General features: G+C 42.2%; 1 protein-coding gene across 1 annotated transcript in view; it reads left to right on the forward strand.

The window, feature by feature from the left end:
* cog3 (component of oligomeric golgi complex 3) overlaps nt 1–20,596 on the forward strand; it is a 65,471-nt gene extending 44,875 nt beyond the window's left edge. The window contains exons 16-23 of the mRNA XM_043700324.1: nt 2,248–2,337; nt 3,493–3,613; nt 9,209–9,297; nt 10,211–10,345; nt 12,974–13,049; nt 14,202–14,329; nt 16,067–16,165; nt 17,725–20,596. Of these exons, the coding sequence (XP_043556259.1) occupies nt 2,248–2,337; nt 3,493–3,613; nt 9,209–9,297; nt 10,211–10,345; nt 12,974–13,049; nt 14,202–14,329; nt 16,067–16,165; nt 17,725–17,754 (768 nt within the window). The 3' untranslated portion in view covers nt 17,755–20,596. The remainder of the gene's footprint in view (nt 1–2,247; nt 2,338–3,492; nt 3,614–9,208; nt 9,298–10,210; nt 10,346–12,973; nt 13,050–14,201; nt 14,330–16,066; nt 16,166–17,724) is intronic.
* Nucleotides 20,597–26,772: the final 6,176 nt, after the last annotated feature.

A 26,772-nucleotide genomic window follows, 5' to 3' on the forward strand; every position in this document is an offset into this window, starting at 1 on the left:
ATAATCCAAGGAACATTAGCAAACTAAGCTTGTGACCAAGTCACATAAACATAAGATTGGTTTGAAGGAGCATCTAATTTTAGTCATACATAGATCTGGGTATATGCTGGCTACATCACAATTTGGTACTCATCCTCAAATCCTTGAACTGCTGCAGTCCTTAGGCTGTAGATCACCCACTGTGTTGTTAGTGTATGTTGCAGGATTTTACCCTAATACTGAAAGAACTGTAATATATTTCCAAATGTTCCTGACTGCCTTTCAGTTGGTGGGCTGGCTTTGGGGAGTCAGGAAGTGACTTACTCGCCAGAGAATTCCCAGCCTCTGACCTGCTTTAGTGACTCTTGGCAGCTTTTCATTGACAAAGAATTTAGAAAGGTTGTACTGATTGGTCGCAAGCTCACTGATGGCTAGTCAGGCCTACCATGACTGGCGATTGTCCCACAGCAGGTACAAGTGAAGGTGTAATCAGTGCTGGGAACAACTGGGGTCATCCTTCTACTTTTTTCTTTGCTCTGCTGGCTCTTCCACACAGTGTTAAAGGTCTTTGCAGCAATCCTGACTTAGCATCTTCATACAGCATGATCAATAGCCTGCACTTTCCACTGACAGTGGCACACAGAGAGGGTGACTTATTTAGGGAGTCCTTGAAACATTTAATGTGGAGCACCTGTGTTCTGCTTACCAGCTCCCAATGCAACATGTGTGCAGTGGTCACTCTTACTGATATTGTCATGGATAGATGCATCTAGTGCAGATAAATTGAAGAGGTTGCCAAGTGCATTTCCCTTGTCGGTTCCTTCACCTGCCAACGGGCTAGTCGATCAGCAATGTCTTTTGAAGACCCGGCCAGCTCAGTCAATAGTGGTGTTCCTGTCCACTCCGTACATCTCTCAAGTGGTGTTTAACATGGGGTAGCATTGATTCATCAGCAGGGGGAGCAGCTCAGGACATGGTAATCAGCAGCAGAGTCAACATTGTGGAATCCCTCAACTCCCTCCCATTCACTGCTGTACCGTGAACTCTGCTGGGTCTGTCCTGCTGATTGTCAGGACGTACCCAGAGATGATGGTGGTGTCTGGGACTTTTTCTATCAGGCATGATTCCACGAGCATGACTATATCAGACTGGCTTGACTATTCTGAGACTGCTGTCTCAGTTCTGGCACCAGCATCCATGTTAACAAGAGGATTGTGCAGGATCCAGAGGGCTGTGAATGCTGTAATTTTGATGCCTCGGTCAATGCAGGATGGTGCATCTAGTTTCATTTCTTTTATCAGACTTGATAGTGGTTATGTGCGACGAGGCTATTTCAAAGTTGACCGCTTTGCTGTAGATCTGGAGTCACATGTGGACCAGATCAGGTCTGGATCTTAAAGGATGAACGAAATGGTGGAGGGACACAGGAATTCATGGAGGAAATTCCAGAACATAGGGCCAAGACAGCTGAAGCAGAGAAGTTAATCTCCCATTATACAGTCTCTGTATTGCAACTTGTACAGACAACAAGCTGCTGCTTTTTGCTTTAGGTGTATGGCCCCCAGCTTTAAGCAGGAATATTCCCAATCCTCGGAATATTGCTCTGCAGAGCCCCACAGCACTTGCCTATAATTGAAAAGTTGCTGTTTTGTGTTTTTCCACAGGACATGATAATCCCAGTAACCTGAGCACCTCTTGTGTTGCAGAACAGCAGGTCGTTTGTTTGGGGAGGGAATGAAAGATTCATCCTCCAACTCGAAATTCTATTTGATGCATGCAATCTGTACCTGAGGATCAAAACTAAAAAGCGAGAGAGGAGTGAGGCATTTCCTGTGCCTCTGCAGCACATTGTACTGCTATTGGGTTGTGGGGTTGTAACCATCACTGAGATGGGCTCAGCTACACATCATGTCTGGCTTGGGTCGGAGATGTATTTAGAAAGCTAAACCTGAGCACTGAAGCATTACAACACAGCACCCAGTTTTAAGAGGCATTGAGGTTCAAATTCCAAAGTAACATTGTACCTTGACCTTTTACTTGTAAAGTTGATCACCCCAAAAGAAACTCTCCTGGTGCTGCATTGAATGAATAATTAAAGATGAGGTGGTTGTCAGACCTATTTCTGGAAGACAACTTTTTAAAAAGGTGCGGAATCCAGCTCATTGTGATTTCTGAGAAGCTACTTTCCTTAATGGATCTTTACAATATATGTTGATATTGATGATGAATATTGTGTGTGTGTTGTAACTGGGCTGTGCTTGCCCCCAGCGGGCAGTGTTTCAGGGTCTATCACAGGAAGCTTTGTCTGCTTGCATCCACTCCTTACTTGGAGCTGCTGATTCGATCATTAAAAACAAGGTCAGTGAAATTTTCCAAATTTATTTGCATCAGGTTCGTTTTTTTTCTATTCCTCTTTTCCCCCCTCCCTCCATTCCCTCCCCATTAAATTTCTCGCTCACCTGCTCTCTCCTGAAGAGCCCACTCCATTCATGTGTTACGAGGTGCCTGAGTATATGCTGCTTACTGTCTGGGTACATAATGATCAGGAGTTAGCAGATTTATCCCTCCCTCACTCAGGGACATTGAAGCCAATAAATGCCTGACCTTTGCCATCCCAGCTGACATTAGCAAACTCTGAAATAATACATTGGGACAGTGAGTTGGAAAGTGAAGGCATAATTTGATGTTTGTTTTAGCCATGGGGTCAAGATTGTCAGTTTTCTCGTATTAATAAAATTTTTGTATTAAAATTGCTTGTATTAATAAATTGTGTAAAGTTATTTTTAAAAACTTGTGTGTTTATATAGTACCTTTGATCTCAGGATGTCTAAATGTATTCCATAAGTGCTTTTCAGTGTAGTCACTGTTGTAAAATAGGAAACATGCAGTCTATTTAGACACAGTAATCTACAAACAGCCATATTGATGATGTTTAGTTAAAGGATTGATATTGACTAGGGAAGATGACACCTTCTGATAGTGTAGCATTCCCTCAGTCTGACCCTGGGAGTGTAGTTTGGCTTTAAACCATTTTACAAAGCCAGGGTGAAATATATTAATTAAAAATAAAATCTTATGTTCACAGAAGCAGCACAGAACCAAACAGAGAGAAGGAACTTTGTATTTGAATTTGTGAATGCACTGAGAGCAGTCCATACTGAAGCAGATTGAATGTTCCTTTGGACCATATTTGTTTCCACTCTGTTTGATACTCACCATTGTTAAAGACGGGGAAAAATAAACAAATTAGTTCATTATTCAGCTTGGAAAGTGTCGATTTTTAACTGATGTTATTTTGTGTTTTTAAATTATTTTTCTGATTCCTCCCAACGTTAAGGTCTGGTGTCAGGTAATAGGAAAATGATTTCAATAAGATCCAGTGGAATTTTCCTCCCAGCTGTAGGATTTGCTTTTGTGTTACACAAGCCGCAGAAAATGCGCGCATGGGTTAACCTGTTTCTCTCGTGTATTGTGTCGAAAAGCCTTAATCCCTTCTCTGCGTTTCTGTTTCAGACTCCGACAGATGGACAGCTCTTCCTTATCAAGCATCTCTTGATCCTTCGGGAACAGATTGCTCCTTTCCACACTGACTTTGCCATTAAGGAGATTTCCCTGGACCTTAAAAAGACTAGAGGTATTGCTTTGTGCTAGCTGGGTAGAGTTGGGTGGTTCAATCCTACCCATCTTTAGCTGTTCAGCACATCTTCAGGTTTATTCTATGTTCACTTGCAATGACCTGCATGCCTTAGGTCCTGCCGTATACCTTTTACTAACTACTTCTGCCACTCTATATTTAAAGCAGCCCTGATTGAGTCGACTGACTTCCTTCTGAATGTGATAACTCTTTAAGTTAAATGGACAGATAGCGTCGTCTTATGTTGAATTTAAAGATTAGCTTTGAGGTGAAGAGAAGTTAATGTCAGTATTGCCCCCCAACTCCAAAATATTTATCGACAGACATGGTGACTGCCTGCTGCCGGAGTTATTTAGAGAGAGAATGCCCATCATTTCGAAGATTGCTGTGATGGGGATGTGCCATTAGGGGGTGACAAAGCCATTTGTTTCCAAGCTGAATATTAATGCTACAGTACAATGCTTGTATTTCTTGCACGCTGCGAGTCTGCTTGCTTGGTTCACTCATTTATTGCTGCCCTTGTCCTCTGGTGGCACACTCCATTTATTGTCAACAACATCTCGCAAAGCATCAAATAAATTCAAAGCAGGAGCTTATTTTACCTCCTTGAGTCAGAGCTATAGTGAGGATGTACAAGAATGGCTAATGGCAGTGCAGCGTCCCAGTGTGAGAAGAACTGACCTAAGCCACGGTATTGCTGTCAGGGGGAGGATCTCAGTCAGTCTGGGCAAAGGCGGGTTAGCAGATGGAAGGATGGGGATTTTGCAATAATGCATTCCCATCCCTGACTGTTGTTTGGAATGGGGAAGGGTCTCTGTCTGACCTCAACGTCGATGACTGTTTAGCAGCAATTATATACCTACTTCAGGTCGCTGGAGCTACATTTGAAAGCAGTCGCTCAATTGTCTAATTTGCAATCACATGTCTTGCAAAAGTGCTTTGTACTGTTAACTGTGACCGTGCAAGGATATTAACCCTTGTTTGTCTATGATGTGTTTTCTCTCAGCTCTGTATTAACAGTATGTTGGTCTTTGTAGCGGATAACACTGATCCTGTGCTGCCCTTCTCAGAACAAGTAACTAATTTCTACATTGCACTTGAACATTAATAAGCTCCTTGTTTTAACTTGCGTAGTTTCTAGTTGAGACATAAGTGAAGGGGGAATACATCCTTGTGGTATTGTTAGCTGGCTGGTTCCTGGTTTTGTCCCCGTATTGTGTGTGCTGCCACCACCTGGACAAAACTGGTGAGCCAGCCAGCTCATGTTAGGCAGGGAGCTGCTGCTGGTGAGTAGTCAAAGCTCTATAACCCACGACATTTGAAACGCGAAACAAGTAAATAAGCGAGAAATCTCGATAAATATCATTTTTGTTCTCAACCAAAGTTTCTTCAACACAGTGAATGTGTTGTTGAATGTCCATGGTTACACCATCTCAGTACAAAGTTGCAATCCTTTGAAAATATTCTGGTCTTTTCCGTAACGTGGACTAAATTGTCAAAACTTTCCCCAAAGGAATCATCAAATCATTTGGACCATGCAAGTCACTTTCCACCATATCAAACTATCCACAAACTCTGATGAAGGACTTTTGCCCGAAGCGACGATTCTCCTGCTCCCCGGATGCTGCCTGATCTGTACTTTTCCAGCCCCACACTCTTGACCCTGATCTCCAGCATCTGCAATCCTCACTTTCTCCTACCCACCAACTGTCCACAGAATGCCAAGCTCAACTTCGGAGTCCTCCCCCCTGCACCAAGGAACCACGTACAGGGTATTCACCAGAGTTACGGAAACTTCTGCTGATCTCGAACTATAATGTCTGGTCTACTGCAGTGTTGTTGCTGAGGCCTAAGGACGTGGTTTGGTGACAGCTGATGCTGTCTGTATTGTGCACCTCTGGAACCCTGGAACCATCTGTCATTGCTGTGGGTGCCTCAAAAGTCTGTGCCAGGGCCTGAAACCACTCCCTGCTTTGCCCAATACCATGAGCTCCAGCTGAAACCTTGCCCACACGTCGGGTGATTTACCTCTCACTTCAAGCAGCTTCTTTAGAACTATAGATATTTATTATGCACAGCTTCCATTCCCCACCTGATGCTGACTCCTTGCGTCTTGATCTTCTCTTTCATCTCTTTCAATGAGGCAGTGAAATTCTTGCTCATTTTAGTCCTAGACGGTTTCTCCATATCTTGCCAATGGTGAACCCTGGACTTTATGTATTCATGTTCTCGGTATCGATATGACCTTTATTGCTTCCCTTTCACTAACACTGGTTTATCCACAGCGGCTGTCATAATTGTAGGTCGCTTAAGTCTATCCGGTACCCGACGTCAGTCAGGCTGAATTGCTCTTACTGAGTTTTGCACTTCAGGCTATGGAGCTTGGCCAAATCGGACTCCTGAGATGGCAGGACTGAGATACGAAGAAAGAGTGGAAAAATGTGGGAGGGAGCTCTTATAAAAACCTTTGTTCCAACTGGTTTGGATAAACTAATTCGAATCTGGGTAAATAAAGAAAGGGTGCATCAAATGGGTGGGGAGTCCAAAACCAGGGGTCACAGTTTAAGGATATAGGACAGCCACTTAGGACTGAGATGAGGAGAAATTTCTTCAGTGTGGTGAGCCTATGGAATTCCATTCCACTGAAAGCTGTTGAGGGAGTTAGCTGTAGTTCTTACGGCTAAAGAGTTCAAAGGGTATGGGGAGAAAGCGGGAACAGGGTACTGAGACAGATGATCAGCCATAGTCACATTGAATGACTCAAAGGGCCAAGTGGCCTACGTCATCCTTCCGTTTCTTCATTGGAGCATCACAGGCATTTTAATGTGTCGTGTTTGTGATTTATTTCCTTTGTTCTTCAGTTGGTAACATATTTTTTGAAGTTACATTTCGCTAAAAGTTTAGAGTTGGGTTAAAACTCTTTCAGCTTTGCACTGAATCTAAACCTGGGGTGGATGCTGAAACCTGGGCTGATTCCAGAATGAGGTGGTCCCTGCTGCAGGATATCTCTGCCTCGTCTCAGATAGGCCTCTGACTCCAGAACTGGATTGGACCTACATTCTAATAGTCTGTGTACATACACTGAAAGAACTGACTCAAACAAGTGAAGTCATGCTGTTTAGTGCTTCTTTGTGAAGTTTAGCAATTGATTCAACACTCAAGGCATGTTTTTGCTCATACTGGATAGACCTTGAAACTGATACCATACTTTGTCTTCCATGGTTTATTCAAGCGTCTCTCTTTTTCTCCCTCCAAAAAAAGTTCCACATTTTTCAAACAGGAACAAAATGGCAAAAATATCCCTTTTAAAATTGAAAGCAATTTCTGCAACAGTGATCCTGGACAACATATTATCCTAATGCAAGCTGCAGCAGGGCTGTTTGATCTCAGGAATTGCTGACTTCCTGTTTTGTCGACACCCCCATATACAACTTTACCTCCTTGGAGTACTGCCCTTAATGGTAGCTTCCATATTATAAAAGAGATGTAGAGACTGTGGGGTTGGTACAGAGCAAAGTTCAAGGGTGGCACCAGAGCTGAGAGGCTATGGCCATCAGAAAAGAATGAACAGGATGGGGCTCCTTTCAACTATAAGACTGAGAACTGATCGATTGAAACCCTTTATCATAGAGTCATAGAGTTGTACAGCATGGAAACGGACACTTCCGTCCAACTTGTCTATGCCGGCCCAATCCCAACCCAATATCCCAATCCATTCTAGTCCCACGTGCCAGCACCCCACCCATATCCCTCCAAACCCTTCCTATTCATAAACCCATCTAGATGCCTTTTAAGTGTTGCATCTGTACTAGCCTTCACCACTTCCTATGGCAGCTCATTCCATACACATACCACCCTCTGCATGAAAAAGTTGTCCCTTAGGTCTCTTTTATATCTTTCCCCTCTCACCCTAAACCTATGCCCTCTAGTTCTGGACTTCCCCAACCCAGGGAAAAGACTTTGTCTATTTGTTGTATCCATGCCCCTCATGATTTTAATTTATTAAGTAACTAGATAAGATGGAATTTTGAAGTATTTTTTTCAATTATAGAGGGGGGATTCAAACTAAAGGCCTTTTAATATAAGCTAGTCACTGCTAAATCCAATGAAGAATTTAGCAGAAAGCTCTATTGAGATGATGAAAATACCAAGCCTTCAATTAGGAGGAGTAGTTGAGGTCCAGAACTTGGTGCATTGAGAGTGGTAGCTGTGTAAAAGGACTGAAAACACAGAAGATTATGATAATGTAATAAGGGTCACGTGAGCTGTGTACTGGCACAGATTAGTTAGGCCGAGTTGAGTGTGTGTTCCTGGAAAAGCACAGCAGGTCAGGCAGCATCCGAGGAGTAGGAAAATCAACCTTTAGGGCTGGAGCCCTTCATCAGGAATCTGGCCAGAAACGTCGATTTTCCTGCTCCTCAATTGCTGCCTGACCTGCTGTACTTTTCCAGCAACACACACTCAACTCTGATCTGCAGACCTCACTGTCTCCTAGTTAGGCTGAGCACCCTGTGCTGAAAATTCTACATGCATAGGTTGCGGTGGCTTTGCAGATCACCATATTTAATAAATCTTTTGTTTAAACGTTGGTGCTTGTTTTATTTCCAGTTCTGTGGTGTTGCTAAATTCTTGAGCTTCATAAACCTGCAGAAGCCAAACCAGACTCGTTTTAGCTGTTGCACAGCAACATGTGGTTTAAACTGCAATCCCAACTGACTGTAAGAGCAGGAGGAAATGCTGGAAATACACAGCAGACCTCTGTGTAAAGGGAAGGGAGAAAGACACATGGGTCTTTGCCAAAAGTCGGAAGATAATCCGGCTCTTTTGTGTAATGAGAGAGGTAAGATCGCACATCTTGCAATAAAAAAGTCAACTGATTGAATGACACAAATTGTTTGACATGAAAACAGATACCCTCGTTACCCCTCTTTCCTCATCACATGGGGTGCTGTCTTGTTTTTCATTTTTCAGTTCTGGCGTCTTTTTATTTTCTCTACGTTGAACGCTCTATCCTTCTGGACTTTTTTTTTTCTGTCATCAAAGTTTTCAGATGCATTTTCTTTTCATTCCCCAGCCTGCCCTGAGTCTGTGGGGATGCAGGGGTTACTCAGACCGCGTAGTATTGCTGCTGTTTGATTGTTATGTCCCACTGTGGAGGTAGTCACAATGCTGATGAACCCCTTCAGTGCCGGATTAAATACACCCCGCAGAACCCTCCTCTTGACAACTGGTGGGTGTGCATCAGCGATCTTTACTGCATGTTAAACTGACTGGATGGGAAAAGGTGAGCACTGCACCAAGGATACACTCTAGATGTTCAAATCCTGCCTGCCATGGAAGTATGTCAAAAGATGTCCAAACAGATTGATTAAAATATATTTGTTTTGGCAGGGGTCCCTTTTGGCAGTATGGAAGCCATCCATTATAAATATATTAATGGACGTGATGTTCAAGCCAGAGTGTGAATTTACATTTGCTTCTGGCGTTCAAATAGAAGGCATATTTCCCTCTTGGCCAAATTCATTGCATTTAAACTGTTCTGTTTGACACATGAGTGCCTGAGTTGAAGTGATGCTTTAATATTTTCTCTTACAGAGGCAGCTTTTAAAATGCTGAACCCCAGATCTGTCCCCAGGTTATTTCGACTGAGCAGCAACAATTCCATCCTTGAATTCCTGCTTGAGGTATGGCTCATAGTATGTTCTGTGTTTTGGGGGGCTTTTGGTGAAAGTGGATAGTTTCTGGAATAGACTTCAGCTTGTGAGACAATGAATAAGGAATAAGATTTGACTTTTCATTGACCTGGATACCTGAATCCCTCCCAGACCTTGTGAGCTGATCTGCCATTCAACAAAGATCAACTGATTGTGATTCTGACTGCACTTTCCTGCCTGCCCCATGACCATTTGTCCTTTTCAATTCATTCATGGGATGTGGGCATCGCTGGTTGGGCAGCATTTATTGCCCAGGCCTGGGGTTGCCCTTGAGATAGTGATGGTGAGTTGCCATCTTGAACCAATGCAGTCCACGTATTGTAAGTAGGCGTACAGTGCAGTAAGGGGGAAGGACTTGCAGGATTTTAACCCAGTGCCACTGAAGGAACGATAGTATATTTGCATGCCAGGATGGTGGGTGGCTTGGAGGGCAATTTGCAGGTGGTGGTGTTCCCACGAATCTGCTCCTTTCACCTTCTGGATGAAGTGGTTGTGGGTTTGGAAGGTGCTGTCTAAGGGTACTTGCATGGTGTCTTGTGTTGGAGCTGCACCCATCCAGGCAAGTGGGGAGTATTCCATCCGACCCCTGACTTGTGCCTTGTAGATGGTGGACTGCCTCGTAGCTCAAAAATGTATCCAATTCAGCCTCATTTCCCCCTCCCCAAGGGAAGTGTGTGTCACAGCTCCTAGCTGGGTACCTGTATACAATACTGTGGACAGTAATAAATAAATGAGGCAAATACACGTTTGGTTGTTGTAATGCTCAATTCAAACCATATAACACAGATTCTTTACAAGTGTTGCTAAGTTTTAAAAAAAAAAGGATAAGTATTTGAATAATTGCTGCTTTGCAAAATGGTTAATTTTCCTCATCTCCCTCCAGGGGTCTCCAGAGATCAAGGAACATTATATAGACTCGAAGAAGGAAGTGGATCGTAATTTGAAGTCTGCTTGTGAAAAGTTCATTCAGCACCAAACCAAACTCTTTGTGGGACACCTGGAAGAGTTTGTGACCAAAGTAAGGAAGCTACAGCTTTGTGCTAACAACATAAGAGGAGCAGGAGTAGGCCATTCAGCCCTTTGAACCCAGACCACCATTCACTTAAGTCAGAGCTGATCTTCTACTTCAACACCAATTTCCTATGCTATCCCTATGTTCCTTGATGTTTTTAATATGTAGAAGTCTGTTCATCAGTCTTGAACAAACTCGATTACTGAGATACAACAGTCTTTTGGGATAAAGTCCAAAGATTCATTGCTCTCCAAGTGAAAGAATCCCTCTTCATCCCAGTCCTAAATGATGCATTCCTTGTTTTGAAACTCTGTCCCTTGGTTCTCGACCCTCTCCCCTAACCAGCCAAGGCAAAAGTGAGGACTGCAGATGCTAGAGATCAGAGCTGAAAATGTGTTGCTGGAAGAGCGCAGCAGGTCAGGCAGCAAGCAAGGAGCAGGAGAATCGACGTTTTGGGCATAAGCCCTTCTTCTCCTGCTCCTTGGATGCTGCCTGACCTGCTGCGCTTTTCCAGCAACACATTTTCAGCCAAGGCAAAAGCCTTCCCTGTCAAAGTTCTGTATTTTTTTCTCTCTTTAATACCTGGAAGTGCTAAACACAACTAAACATTTCTTCCCCCATCACCAAATCACCCTTTTTTTTCATCTATTAACCATTATAAGAATTTTGTGTGTTTTTGAATGAGATCACCCTCTCATTCTTTTAAACTACAGAGAATAATGGCCCAGTCAGCTTAATCTGTCCTCCTAAGACACCCCTCCATTCCAGGAATTAGTTTAGTATTGTAAGTTGGTGTTTGTAACTTTGGTTATAACATGGTGTCGCCAACTGGGACCAATGTTCTTTCACAATGGGATTAAGTAGAAGGTCCAGGGTTGAGCTGACCATTTGGAATACTGGGATGGATACCGAGTACTCTGTCAAGGCAACAGTCATTGAACTGGATAATTGCTGCTGTCATACCAAACAACGTGAATGATTTGTTCCTGTATTGGATTACAGTTAACTACATGAGAGTAACTGCACTGATATTTATTTTCCATGTGCCAGGTTAAACTTATACAGAGTTCTTGGTTATGGATACAAATGGAGGGAACAAGATTTTAACCCACTCCCTGAATGGGATTGGTGATGAAGTTGATTAGAGTTTCTTTGGACTCTTCCCAACTGTTGGATGAAGTCAATGCTGGGAGATTGACCCTTAAGTTTATACATTAGAATTTGGAGCCTGGTATGTAATTGTCATTGTTCAATTTGAGAGTATGGGCATTCATTGTCCATCCTTCGTTGCTCTAATTCAGCAGTTCAGTTCAACTTGATGGCTCATATAATAAAGAGTCAACTGGGTACAGTTAGTAAGTTTGCTGACGATACCAAAATTGGAGGTGTAATGGACAGCGAAGAAGGTTACCTCAGATTACAACAGAATCTGGACCAGATGGGCCAATGGGCTGTGAAGTGGCAGATGGAATTTTATTTAGATAAATGTGAGGTGCTGCATTTTGGGAAAGCAAATCTTAGGAGGACTTTTACACTTCATGGTAAGGTCCTAGGGTGTGTTGCTGAACCAAGAGACCTCGGAGTGCAGGTTCATAGCCCCTTGAAAGTGGAGGCGCAGGTAGGTAGGATAGTGAATAAGGCGTTTGGTATGCTTTCCTTTATTGGTCAGAGTATTGAGTACAGGAGTTAGGAGGTCATGTTGCAGCTGTATAGGACATTAGTTAGGCCACTATTGGAACATTGCATGCGATTCTGGTCTCCTTCCTATCGGAAAGATGTTGTGAAACTTGAAAGGGTTCAGAAAAGATTTACAAGGATGTTGCTGTGGTTGGAGGAAATGAGCTATTGGGAGAGGTTGAATAGGCTGGGGCTGTTTTCCCTGGAGTGTCGGAGGCTGGGGGGAGACTTTATAGAGGTTTATAAAATCATGAGGTGCATGGATAAGGGGGTGGGGGAGTCCAGAACTAGAAGGCATAGGTTTAGGGTGAGAGGGGAAAGATATAAAAGAGACCTAAGGAGCAACTTTTTCACTCAGAGGGTGGTATGTGTATGGAATGAGCTGCCAGAGGATGTGGTGGAGGCTGGTACAATTGCAATATTTAAGAGGCATTTGGATGGGTATATGAATAGGAAGAGTTTGGAAGGATATGGGCCAGGTGCTGGCAGGTGGGACTAGCTTGGGTTGGGATATCTGGTCGGCATGGACGGGTTGAACCAAAGGGTCTGTTTCCATGCTGTACATCTCTCTGACTCTCAAACCAGGTAGGGGCAGCAAGTTTTGTTCCTTACAATCAGTTGGATTTTTACAATAATCTGCTAACTTCACATTCATTTTTACTGACAGCTGCCTTTTATTTCCAAGCATTTTCTGATTAACTGAGTCCCAGATTTTCATGGAAGGATTTGAGTTTATTTTCTAGATTGTTAATCCAGGCCTCTTGGTTACTAATTGCAATTACATAATGGTGCCTAATTCTTGCAAGTAGTTTAACTTGTATGCAAACATAATTCAGCACCAGTTATCTTCTGTGGTGTATTTAAAACAAACTGGACATCACATTTATTTGCAGATGTGTCTATATGTTTGTACTCTCCTGTGATCTTCAATAATGATGAAAAATTCCTGTTGTACAGGTAACAGCTTTAAAAACAATGGGTCATCAGGGCGGGCCGAAGTATAATCTAGCACAGCAGCCATGGGCACACCCAGGTGCGTGTGGTTCTATTCTGTTGGAATTATGTTTTACTTCAGTTCTGCTTCTAGTTCAGGATCTCTTTTGTTTTAAACAATATTACAATTTGATAAGACAAGCTGTTTCCATATGGTGTCCTGGGAGGTGACTTCCTTTATCAAAAGTGAACTTGGCGTGACTGTGAGCTGCATGTTGTGAAGAGCTCGGATGCTATTTCCAATCCTGAGAAAGGCAAGTGTTTTCCATTTGTCTTCATCGTCCGGACCCATATTTGGGGCGGCACGGTGGCTCAGTGGTTAGCACTGCTGCCTCACAGCGACAGGGACCCGGGTTCAATTCCAGCCTTTGTGACTGTCTGTGTGGAGTTTGCACATTCTCCCCATATTTGCGTGGGTTTCCTCCAGTTGCTCCGGTTTCCTCCCACAGTACAAAGATGTGCAGGTTAGATGAATTGGCCGTGCTAAATTGTCCATACTGTTAGGTGCATTAGGCAGAGGGAAATGGACCTGGGTGGGTTACTCCTCGGAGGGTTGGTGTGGACTTGGGCTGAAGGGCCTGTTTCCACACTGTAGGGAATCTAATGCCAACCAGCTAGTTCGACCCAAGCGCACCATTGACTCTGACAGAAGTCAAGAACTTGCATTCTGAAAGAGTTGTTTAAAATCTTGAGGGCATCCCAAAGTGCCTCCCAGTGTTTGCTGCATGTTGTGAAATCAATATCTTCATGTAAGTAAACGAAACAATATCTCCTGATTAGCAAGTATAAGAAATTATCAGTTAATTGTTCTGCCTGAGGGAGCATTGTTAGGCAGAATCCCCGGGAGATTCCACTTTGAACAAAAATCTGAAAGATAACACTGCTGACAGTACACTTTTCCTCAGTACTTCAGGGCTGTCTCACCGTAGGTTATATGTGGGAGTCCAGGAGATAAGGCTTGAACTGATACGCCTCTTAATCATTGAGCCAAGCTGGCCAGTGCTGAATAAATGGGAGCCAGATAGGCGTTTAGTGCAGCAGAGGTGGACATACTGTATTTCTGTCTCAGGCAGTTGTGCGAGAACAAACTTAAAGAATCTTTTTGGTCAGCTGCCTCACTGCAAACAATTGTGCAAGATTTGTGTCCACAATGGTGATATTAAAACACTGACTTTGTTCTGTAAATTTTCAGCAAAAATCAATGATGTTGTGGCTTCTACGTACAAAACAATCAAAGTTCAACTGCCCACAACGTTGAGAAGTCTTTCCTTGTATTTGTCCAACAAGGATACAGAATTCATTCTGTTTAAACCTGTGCGGGTAAGTCGCCATCGATCGTGTAAAGTGCGATGATGTACACTAAATCCAAGACTTTGGTTGAGTTCAGCCAGTGTGCCAATGCTTTAAGGCAGATTTATCTTTGATGATCGGATTGTACCTGATTTGCATCATGATATAACTAATTGAAAAATTGCTACACTCAATATCTGTTAGGTAGTTCAAATGCAAACCAAATTAATTGATCCATATCTCACTCTCCGCTCAGTCATCTGATCTCACTAGGATTACAGGGTGGAGTAAGCAACCCGTTTGGAATCTGCTGACAGCCCTTGGTGTCTGTGGACCCAAAAGAGCAAAATTACGAACACTGAACCAAAGTGTGCTAAGTAGAAGTTACCAGTGACCTGATCAGTATAGTGATAAATGCAATGAAGATAGTGAGTTTAATGACTTCCAATGAATGACAGGATCTCTTTAAAACCTTCTATATTGAGGCTAATTCTACATCGTCTCTTCTAGCTCACTTCTCACCTGATGAAAGATCATTTAACTTAATTTTGGGAATTTTAGATAATTTCAGTTTAAAAGTTTGCATCACTGAGTCTGAAAGGGGACAGTTCTCCTTGTTTTGGTCATTTTGTGATTTTGTCTGATGTTTTGTCTGGCGCTGAAGAGTGCCTTGGGGCATTTCACGATGTTAAAGGCACTATATAAATGTAGACTGTTGGCAATGGCAGCTTCAACCCAGTAAGCTGTTCAACAAAGTGGTCTCACAAGGTTCCTTTCCTTTAACCAAAGCATGTGAATGAAGTTAAACGTCTTCAACTTTCAGGTGTTATGAATGTCCAGCTCCCTGGCAATGTCAAAATTTGCTGCAGGTTGTGGCTTGCCAGCCATCTTTGTTCAGTGATCACTGTTGTAATCAGTCCACTTCCAGGCTGCTTCCTTATTGTTGAGAGAAGCAAGTTGAATTCAGCTTTGCAAAGCCACTACAGTAAACTCAAATACAATTCAACTTGTTACAGATTCCCATGACCTCAGGAGCTGAAGTTGGACAATCGCTAACCAAATCTTAATGCCCAGGCTTAGAAGTGCCCCAGCTCTAATTTCAAGTTATCCATGATCTGTTGTTTAACCAAATATTCCACTTTAAGAAAACAGCAGATGGTTATTCTGAAGTGTTTACTGCATTTTGACCATGTTTGACAATCGTTTTTAAGATGTGGGAATATTGTGTTGCATGTAGTTCTAGTTCCATTGTGGTATGATTTTTTTCTTTATTCATTCCTGGGATGAGGGGGCTGTGCCCATCCCTAATTTCCCAGAGGGCATTTAAGAGTCAACCACATTGCTGTGGGTCTGGAGTCACATGTAGGCCAGACCAGATAAGGATGGGAGTTCCCTTCCTCAGAGTGAACCAGATGGGTTTTTCCGACAATCGACATGGTCATCATTAGACTCTTAATTCCAGATTTTCATTTTTTAATTGAATTCAAATTCCACCATCTGCTGTACTGGGATTCGAACCCAGGTCCCCGGAACGTTCTCTGGGTGTCTGGATTAACAGTCCAACGATAAGTACTGGTTAGTACTGACATAGTTTGAAATAAGACGTTAGCCCCTCAGGCAGCTCACAGGACCCATACTTTATTATGGTGCCCTGACTATTGTGTTACTGCTGGATTTTAAAAATATAACCAGTTTCAGTTAGCCACGATACTGGCATGTCCTTGTCCGGTCCCCAGTTTTCAGACTTTTTTTTCCTGTTTCTTTTAGACTAACGTTCAACAGACATTCCAAAAATTGCATGGAGTATTGCAGGAGGATTTCAGTGGCGAGGATCTGCAGATTATAGCGTGTCCCTCCATGGACCAGGTAAGATCTAGACAGGAACTACTTGATTGATGCGCAGCTTTGTGTGGTCATTCTGGGCCAGGTTTTTGACTCATTAACCCTTTAGTAACCAAGGATGTGTGTTATTATTTACTTGGGCAAACAGAATGGATATGTAATTTAGTTGTGGCATCACTTGTTTGATTGGAGAGGAGTGCCAACTTGTTGTCAAATAAATCCAGAATTCCCTAGACCAATGCTTTATAAGTACAATCTATTTTGAATATTGCTGAAAAACGACATGTTTTGTCGAAGCTTCTCATCAGGACATTTACAAGAGTAGCAATGTCAAGGGACGAACCATCTTTAAATAGAATGAGAAATGTGTGCTGATTGGTAGGTATGTGAACTTCAGCAAGACTTTTACCAATCAGCACACCCTTCCCATACTGTAGAAAGACATTGCTCCCCTTGACATTGGTATTCTTGCAAATTGTCCTGATGAGTGTGAGATGAAAAGCTTCAACAAAATGTCTTTTGAACAATAGTCGAGTTCTCTGCTACCAAACAACATTCTCATTTGTTACTAAGGAAGTTTATTTCCATGGCCCAGTTGAGTGAAAAGTTTTAAATTAGTCTCCAATGGCATTGCTCAGGGCTAGTCTTATCATATATACATCTTTAGTATTTGCAGTGTATTTTGTGGTTGCTAAATAATAATTACCTGTAGCTTTAAATTTCTATGTTGGCAAATGTACATTCATGTTGAGTTAGAAAGTATTCAATTGCGAGTAAAATAGGGATAAAGCATAGAATCCTGAAAGTGTGGAAGAAGGATTTGACCCACCCAGTCCACGCCGACCCTCCGAGTAGTATCCCACCCACAGAATGAATAGCAGATACAAAGAGCATTTGGCCTGACAGATAGATGTTAGTGTTTATGCTCCGTCTGATACTTTTTCAATTAATGGAAAGGGCCACATTGAATCAGGCACAGCTCTTCAGGAAGCTAAATAGATTGCAGGGCCTTGTATTTGATTTAAAGCTTCATTCCTCCATTGCGTTTTAACCTCAGTCAAAGCAAAGAGGCCAGCTCTTCTGAGGCTGCATTCTGAGTAAGGGTCACTGGACTTGAGATGTTCACTCTGGTTTGTCTCCACAGAGGCTGCCAGACCTGCTGAGCGTTTCCAGCAATTTCTGTTTTTGTTTCTGATTTTCCAGAATCCGCAGTTCCTTCGGTTTTTATTTAAGCCAGCTCCTGACTTCTCAAACCATCCTGAAGGCTTGATTTCTTTGTGCATTCAAGAAATCTGTGTTCCAATTTGAAAGTAGGAGATTGCCTCATTTAAAAGAGCTGTGATCTCCTCTGGGCGTTGCTGACTCTTTTCCTAGTCACTGACTCACAGGAGTGATCTGGAGAGGAGAGGGTCAAATTGCAAGAGGTTACTTGGTGTAGAAAATGAAGTTCTCTTACAATTCAAGGCTGGACAAATTGTTGGACCTATTTCATCCTCAACTCCATTAAGTTTGACCAAGTAACAGGTCAGAAATGTGCATATCCTGTCAGAATGATCCTAACTTCATTTCTTCTTTCCATTCAGATAAGTCTGTTATTATCTGCTTCCAACTAGAATCACTGTCAGACACTGGAAAGAGAAAATGGGTTAATGTCCAGCACTTAAACCTGGACATCAACCAGACAAGGGAGAAGCACTGAGCAAGTTGGAAGGTATTTGGAATGAAATTCTTTGCCAGACGAGAGGTTCGGGGATTACTGACTCCAATTTTAGCTCCTGCAGAACGTCACTGTCTAAAGGCCCATGGCTGTTTGCTGAAGAATTTGACCGTAACTCTAGTTACCACCTCAAAGCTACAGTCCAGTCTTAAACTGAGACACCTGTTTGCAATTTCAGGTAGAACGTAACCTGAGCTATTGTCAGAAAGAAACCTGCCTGCCAAAGACTGTGCTTCATCACTGAGGAGGCTGGGTTACCTGAAGTAGTTGCTCATTTCATGAAGCCTAAGGCATTTTTTTTTTTGCTTGTCTATACGTGTTTGCATATTTTCTATACTTGGTATGGGACTGCACATTAAACAGAGGGAATGTGATTGAAATTAGTATGGAAATGGTGTCGGTTGCAAAGGTTATGTTAATGTTGATGTGATATTAAAGGGAGCTTTGAAGAGGTCTGTACTGGAGCACAGTTTAGAGTGACTCCCCTTTGTGTATTAGCATTGTGCATTCTGCAAGGTCTTTTTTTTTTAAATCCCCCTTTCTGTGCAATCTAAGGGTTGTTAATCTTAGGAAATGGAGCACCTCTCATTTCAGATATGCAGTGTACCTCACAATTATAACACAGATGTACTGTTAAGTTCGTTCTGTCACCGTACTATCCTTCAGCTACTTTACCACAGAAGTGGTGCATTACTGTGACCTTTTCCATTGCCTAGCTTTTTGAGTCAAGGATTAAGGTCATTGGCCAGCTAATGTCAAATTAACAACTGGATTGGGATGACACAAATTCATGTCACTTAAGCATTAAAATAAAGAGGACACCCGTATCAGTCTGAGCTGTGGTTTAGTCATGTTCCCAGGAGTAAAGGATTGGCATCTCAACATGATGTAAGTTTTCTCCATCGTTTTACAGAAATATTACCATCAAGGTGAAATGGGAGTGTTGTTTATGCATCATGGCCCCAGCCCAGCCCATATATTGGTCAGTAACAGGGTTTTTCTGTCCTCAGACATTCTGCTTTAACTATTTTGCACTGATTCATTGTAAACTAATTGCTTTGGAACCACTTTTGTAGGATCTACAGTCTGCTTCACTCTCTGTGCAGCACCTAGCCATCTGAATGCTGAAGTGTATGCATGCAAGTCACAGTTACAAACACAAGTTGTAGCTGGGCTGCAGATTGACTCCTGGATGGCTTTGTGTGGCAGTTTTCCTTAGCAATGAATTTTGTTTATAAATCACACTTCCAGATGCAGAGATTTGCATTGTAAATGTACAACTGAAGCCAGTCTTGCATCTCAAGTCTCAAGCTTCATCACATTTGTGTGTTCAAGATTCCTTGATGGATGATTCAACATTATCTGATTTAATGTTAACCGCTCAAGAACAAACTGTTAAGTGAACGTGGGTAAATCTGGAATAAGGTCCTTTATTGATGAAACAATTGTGTGACCCTGATCACTGCTGTAAGTTGCAATGTGATTTGTCTGAGGATTTGAATGCACTGCGATAAAGTTTAAGTTAATAAACACACAACAAAGATGAAACCCAAACTACTGATCCTGAAGTAAATGCATCAAATTAATTTGCAGTTCATCATTGAAAACAACAGAAGTTTCATTTATCCATTTCTGTGTTTTAAACCTTGAGCTCCACTGTTAATTGGGTCAGCGTCTGATACGAATATAGAAGGAGCCAGTCAGTCAGTCCTTAATTATTGTATCTCCTGCCTAGACAAATGCTTTTTATCCAAGATTCTTGAATGGGAATGATGAAACCATCATATTGGAGTTGTGTGTGGGGGAGTTGAGATCATAGCTGAGAGCCAGCAGTAGTGAAATTCAAATGATTTGGAATTGAAATATTTGTTTCATGATAAAGGCCTTCACTTATACAACTTCTCATATCCTTAGTGAGTAACTCTGCATGGTCTGCAGGGAGCAAGAACTTTCAGGGGTTGGTCTTCGCTGAGTTAGCTAACCTAAGGGAGTGTGGTCAGTGAGTAAAATGATGAGCTTCTCCTCCCTCTCTCGGGTGAGTATATTAGGGAATGATACTGGAGGAGCAAAACCCTATGTAACATACAGTGGGGAGCATAAAACATCCCTAACCCATTTAAATTCAGCAGTGATCTTTTTCAGATGTCGTTCAGTTTGGGAGTGAGAGTTAGATATTCTGTGGGGTTAAAAGTCTGAACCTGATTTACTTTAGCAGTAGTGTCCATGAGTTTTCAAGTTCCGTTGATGCCTGTTCCAACAAACAGATTTGTGTTAAAGCAGCCTGACGTTGTGTAACATGAATGTATATGTTGTGAAATAACAATGATTTTATCTACAAAATAATTGGGGGAAATGCACGATGTACATAATTGGTTTCCTTGTATGTAATTAAATGACATTTTACTACAGTGTATATAATGGGGGCCAGGGAGGCAACAATATATTTGCTATGAAAGGTATACCTGCATTTTATATTTTAGAAGTTTTTCTAAAAAAAATTGACTCCTAGTTGATTCCTTCAGTAGTCAATTCCAGAGACAGTTAGCGACAGTTAATAAAGCAATCCAACTTATTGATTCTGATTACATTATTTTGGTTTGCTGAAGTGTTTTAAAGGGTTTACATATGTAAATTGTATGTATATAACGAGAATAATAATATAAACATGCTTGCTCCCACCACCCCCTCCCCATTTTCTTGGTGCAATCTGATAGTTTTAATAAAACATTTTCAAATAAGTGTGTGCTGCTTTTGAACTCATCCCCTTGCCTTAAGCTGTGTGCAGAATGGTTTTAACTGATATAAGTACTCCTTATGTTTCAATTGACAACAACTTATAAATTGCCAGTAAAGTAAGAAAGCATTTTAACAACATCTAAAAAGGCATAAAAGAAAATAAAATAAGGAGCCATGTGAGATGTTAGACCACATGATTAAAGTGTGGACTGAGAGGTTTTGTGGAGTGTTTGAATATAGAGACAGAATTCCAGACATTAGGGCCTAAGCAACTGAAGGCCAGGGTTCCAACTGCTGAAATGATTAAAATAAATTGGACAAAAATTGATAAAAGAGGGCAGAAAAAGATAAGCATAGGTTGGGTTGTGAGGCTGGAGTAAATTACAAAGTTGAAGCCATGGTAAGATTTGAAAGCATGCAATATAATTTTTACTCAAATTACTGAATGAAACATTACTGCTCATTGCCATCTTTATTAACGTAGGCTAATGCAAAGAGCAACTATAGTAGAAAAGTCGGGAATCAAATATATAAACAATGCTGGAAATATTTAATTCAGGAAGACCACTTGACACATTTCAAGTCTCAGTCTGACAGGAGTTAGAGATTTAACAGATTTTAAGCATTGCTGGATAACATTACATTTTATCAAAGCTTTTTGTCCTGCTCTCATCAGGACCACTCACAAGAATACCTATTCAAGGGGAAAACCAACATTTGTGTTGTGTGAGAGTGCTGATTGGTTGGCAAGTGGACTATAATTGGTAGAGGTGTTATGAAGAATGCATTAATTAATAACGATAGGTAATTACCCAGCTTTGTTTTCATTTAAACCGAGCAGGTTAACTTTACTTGGTCAGGCATTGCCCTGGGAAATGAGCTAATGGTTCACTGTTATCTATTTTGTTGAGTTGAAACAGGGGCGATACGTGTTGTTTCCATCTGCAAAGAACAGGGCCCTGTGTGTTTTAACATATGTAGCTTCCACTACATGCAAGTACGCCATACTGCAAGCCAACTGAATTGGTTGTCAGTGGAATTCTTCGCACACTGTTATCTAGCAAACGTCCAGTTTTAAGCAAGGAAAGGGCAGGGCTAAAAGGCAAGGTCTGTGATAGGGTGAAAGACAGGAGTGATTAGGTTATGGGACAAGTGAAAATAAAAACAAAACTGGAGGAAGTGTAAATAGCGACAGCGGAATCACTACCCACAGCTGCTGTTTTTTTTGTTTAAAAGAGGGAGCAATGGCCACGATCTGAAATATTTGAACTCCACATAGGGTCCTGGTCCTCGAGCCTCTATTGAGCTTTGTTGGACTAACGTTGAAGGTAGAGGTCAACATGGAATGGAGAATTAAAATGGCAAACAACTGCTAGCTCAGGTTCCCGCTTGTGGACTGAACAGGAGTGTTCACCAAAGTGATCAGCCAATGTCAGGTCGGTCTCCCTGGTGTTGGGCAGGCTGCACTGTCAGCAGCTAATGCAATGTTCTCAGTTGAAATACTCCCAAGTAAATCACATGGAAGGAGTGTTTAAGGCTCTGGATTGGATTAGAGTACAGTGGACCTACACTTTTAGAATCATAGTATAAAGGGAGAAGGTAAAAGGTGAACAGTTACATACTCGGAACTCGCATGGGAAGGTGTGTAGGAAGGGTCGAGCTTTTGAATACCATAGAAGAGTAGATCAGACTGCTGTAGTGAGATTGCCCCTCAGCTCAGTGGTTAGCACGGCTGCCTCTCCGTGCTAGAGACCCAAGTTTGATTCCAGCCTCGGGCGACTGTGTTGCACATTAGACAATAGACAATAGGTGTAGGAGTAGGCCATTCAGCCCTTCGAGCCTGCACCGCCATTCAATATAATCATGGCTGATCATTCCTAATCAGTATCCTGTTCCTGCCTTATCTCCATAACCCTTGATTCCACTATCTTTGAGAGCTCTATCCAACTCTTTCTTAAATGAATCCAGAGAGTGGGCCTCCACTGCCCTCTGGGGCAGAGCATTCCACACAGCCACCACTCTCTGGGTGAAGAAGTTTCTCCTGAGCTCTGTCCTAAATGGTTTACCCCGTAATTTTAAGCTGTGTCCTCTGGTTTGGCACTCACCCATCAGTGGAAATATGTTTCCTACAGCCAGAGTGTCCAATCCTTTCATAATCTTATACGTCTCAATCAGATCCACTCTCAGTCTTCTAAACTCAAGGGTATACAAGCCCAGTCGCTCCAGTCTTTCAGTGTAAGTTAGTCCCGCCATTCCAGGAATTGACTTCGTGAACCTACGCTGCACTCCCTACACCCAGATCTCTCTGTACTGCCCCTTTACATAAATTGATTCCATTGAGGTAGTAGTCTGCCTTCTTGTTCTTGCCACCAAAGTGGCTAACCATACATTTATCCACATTAAACTGCATCTGCCATGCATCTGCCCACTCACTTAACTTGTCCAGGTCACCCTGTAATCTCCTAATATCCTCATCACATTTCACCCTGCCACCCAGGACACAGACATTCTCCCCGTGTGTGCGTGGGTTTCCTCCCACCATCTAAAGATGTGCAGGTTAGGTGAATTGGCCATGCTAAATTGCCCATAGTGTTCAGGGATGTGTAGGTTAGGTGCATTCGTTGGGGGAAATGTACAATAATAGGGTAGGGGAATGGGCCTGATTGGGATACTCTTCAGAGGGTCAGTGTGGACTTAGGGATTCTATGATTGTGAAGGGACTGTGTTCTGTGGTGGCATTATGTGGCACTGGTGGAAATGCTGCAGGACATGAAGTTGTGGTTTGTGGTGGGTGGAAAGTGAGGGCATGTAGTACTGTAGGAGAGGGGATGAAAGTAGATGTGGTGAAACTTGGACTGACAGTTAAGCACTCCATGGTGGAGGGGAATCCTTGTTTGAGGAAATGGAGGACCTTATCAGAAGCACTGAAATAGCAGATGGAATTGCCAGATCATACACGATGGCAAAACTGCGAAAAGGGACTCCATTCCATTATTGTCCATATTCAAAGTTTTATGGTGAGTTAAACCCATTGATGTCTTTGTGAGGGATCTTGGTTGTCCTTAATCATAGTAGAATTAAATGAAAATGATTGCATACTTCAAAACATTGATTTCGTGAAAGATATACAGAAAACTGAGTGGAGATGGGCTATACCTCATAAATATGAGCTAACATCATTGTGTTTGATAAAATCCATTTCCTACTTGTTATCAGTACTTGTGTTAGCAGCCAGTTAGCTTATGAACAGGTGTTTTCTTCTCCAGATATGTAAGTATAATAGATGACGTGTATTCCACTGTATATGCATCTAATGGTTTATTTCAGGTCATGTCAAATGTACATCATAGTTAAAGCCATTTGCAGAGCATGTAAGTTGAGCAGTAGGTAGCGTATGATTGTAGGAATGTTACCAAACTAATAATGTAAAAACCATAAACTAATGATTTAGCAACACGAGTTCACACCCCATCACGGAGTTAAATTCAGGTGATTAAATAACGTAAATAAACCTGGCCATAATGATAACCATGAGACTGTTAGATTGTTGCAGAATTGAACCTAGTTTACTGTTGTCCTTTGGAGCAGCAAATCTGGCGTCCTTACCTAGTGTGGCCCTGCATGTCTTTCAAGACTCACTGCCACTTGGTTGATTCTATACTACCTTCTGAAATAGATTAAGCAATTGAGTTGCAAAACACTTGTGAAGAATGGAAAAAAAACTAGATGGATCATCAGACCTTCACCAGTGCACCACATAACTGAGGCACCTCCTGCCCATTTAACCCTACGATATCCTTGTCACTGATGTTTTTGGGCTTGTACTAAAGATTGCAAACCGACTGCTTAATCTTGAGGAATGCTTTGTAGCAGCAAGGGTACGGAATGTGGTTCCCTCTGGAGGACTTCAGTGTTTACCATCAAGAATGGTTTGGTAGTGATGCATTTAACTGAAGAAATGTAGAAAATAGGAGTAGGCCATTCAGCCCTTCAAGCCTATGTTGTGGAGAAAATGTAGAGAATCACCAGGAGACGCAGAGAGTTCTTCAAGAAGTAAAGTCTTTTATTTGCAAATGAAAAACCATGACACTGAGAAAGCAGATTCTCGAATGCTCCCCAGCCTCAGGGTCTGAGGTTTTTTTATATCATGTTTCTGTTAGTTTATCGGCATGTCCAACTGTATTAATCAAAGTACCTCACTCTAGCTATACAATAAACCAGTGATGTTAGTTCCCATTATCTCTTTAGTTGTACATTCTACTTAATGTTATTCTAATGTCACAGTTATATATTTAGTGCTAACTCTTGCAACAATGGTCTTTCATTCCAGACCCTACTTAATATTTCCTAAAGGCATGATTAGGTATTTATTATCACCTCTGTTACAGTGATCTTCCATTCCAGACTAACCTGTCATGATATTTAGCTATTCCATCTATTACAATAGTCTCCTGACTCAAGGTGACTCTACTTGTCATGTCCCAAATATTTATGATCCCAATCTTGTCATAATGACATTAATCAGGAAAACTAGCTCTACTAACTTATCTCATCTCACCATAGTGACCTTTCAGTCTTAACCTTTGCTAATTGGTGTAAGAGCGTTCCACTATGGTTATCCCATCCTGCCTTCCACAGACCACAGATTGCCAGTGGGCTTCATGCTTTAACCCTTCCCATGCTTTCATGCTCTTTATTTTCCATACCTGCTCCACCTTATATTCCATGCAGTATGGAAACAGGTCCTTCGGCCCAACACATCCACACCGACCCATTTTCCCTCTGACTAATGGACCTAACACTATGGGCAATTTAGCATAGCCAATTCACCTGACCTGCACATCTTTGGACTGTGGGAGGAAACCCACGCAGACACGGGGAAAATGTGCAAACATTACCCAGACAGCTGCCTGAGGCTGGAATCGAACCCGGGTCCCTGGCGCTGTGAGGCAATAGTGCTAACTACTGAGCCACCATGCTGCCCATTCAATATGAATCCTGGCTGAGCATCCAACTCATTACCCCGTTTCCATTTTCTCCCAACATCCTTTGTCCTTTTAGCCCTAAGAACTATATTTTAACTCCTTTGTGACGACATTTCAGCCTCAACAGTTTTTTCTGGGGCAGAGAATTTCACAGGCTCACTGGGTGAAGAAATTTCTCCTTACCTCAATCCTATATGCCCTCACACTTCAAAGTGTGATTTCTGATTCGAGACTCCCTGTCATCAGGCACACCCTTCCTGCTTTTGTTCTGTCTAGTCATGTTACAATTTTAGAGATGTTGATGAGATCCCTCCCCTCAATTTTCTAAACTCCAGTGAATATAGTCCCATGAAGGACACAGCTGCCAGACTACACAGCTGGAGAGTGAAATATCATGAAGTAAAATTCTATTCAAGCTTGTTATCCCCTACCTCCCATTCTCAAAAGCATCTATCTATGATACAGGAGAAAGTGAGAATTGCAGATGTTGGAGAGTCAGACAAAAAGTACGGTATTGGAAAAGCACCCACACCATCCACCTTCTACCTCCCCTCCCCACTCCATCCCCAACCACTATTTATCTCTCAGCCCTCTTTCCCCTCCACATTCCTGATGAAGGGCTAATGCCCGAAACATCGACTCTCCTGCTCCTCGGATGCTGCCTGACTGGCTGTGCTTTTCCAGCATCACACCGTTTGAATCTATCTGTGAAATGCCAGATCTTGTGCAGAGGGTGAACATTACATTGTGTTGTGTGGCACTACTAAATGGGGTGGATTCAGAACAGACGTAACTCAAAACTAGGCATCCGTGAAGCGGTGCCAACTGGCAACAGCATTGCATGTTGCTACAAAAGGGAGCACACCAATATCGAGCAGTTGGTTAGATGGCAGTGCAACAAATGCTGGATTTAAGCCATTTCATAACCACCAAACCTCTACTACCCCGCCTCATCTACCCTCATGGATGGTTGTAGACAGTTAAACAACAAAATTGGAAAAAAATACTTCATGCCGCCCCCCCCCCCCAAACCCTGAGCAGTGACAGCGCCCAGTGAGTTTTAAAAAACCATACGGGTGAAGAGCTTCCAATAATCTTCAGCCATGTTCAAGATCCATCTTGAACTTGTGGTGATGTACAATCACCTCATCGGTGCTCAGTTTTGATATCCTGTAGTCCCTAAAAGTAGAGGG

The sequence above is a fragment of the Chiloscyllium plagiosum genome, chromosome 12 (assembly GCF_004010195.1).
Source record: "Chiloscyllium plagiosum isolate BGI_BamShark_2017 chromosome 12, ASM401019v2, whole genome shotgun sequence".
NCBI classification, from domain to species: Eukaryota; Metazoa; Chordata; class Chondrichthyes; order Orectolobiformes; family Hemiscylliidae; genus Chiloscyllium; species Chiloscyllium plagiosum.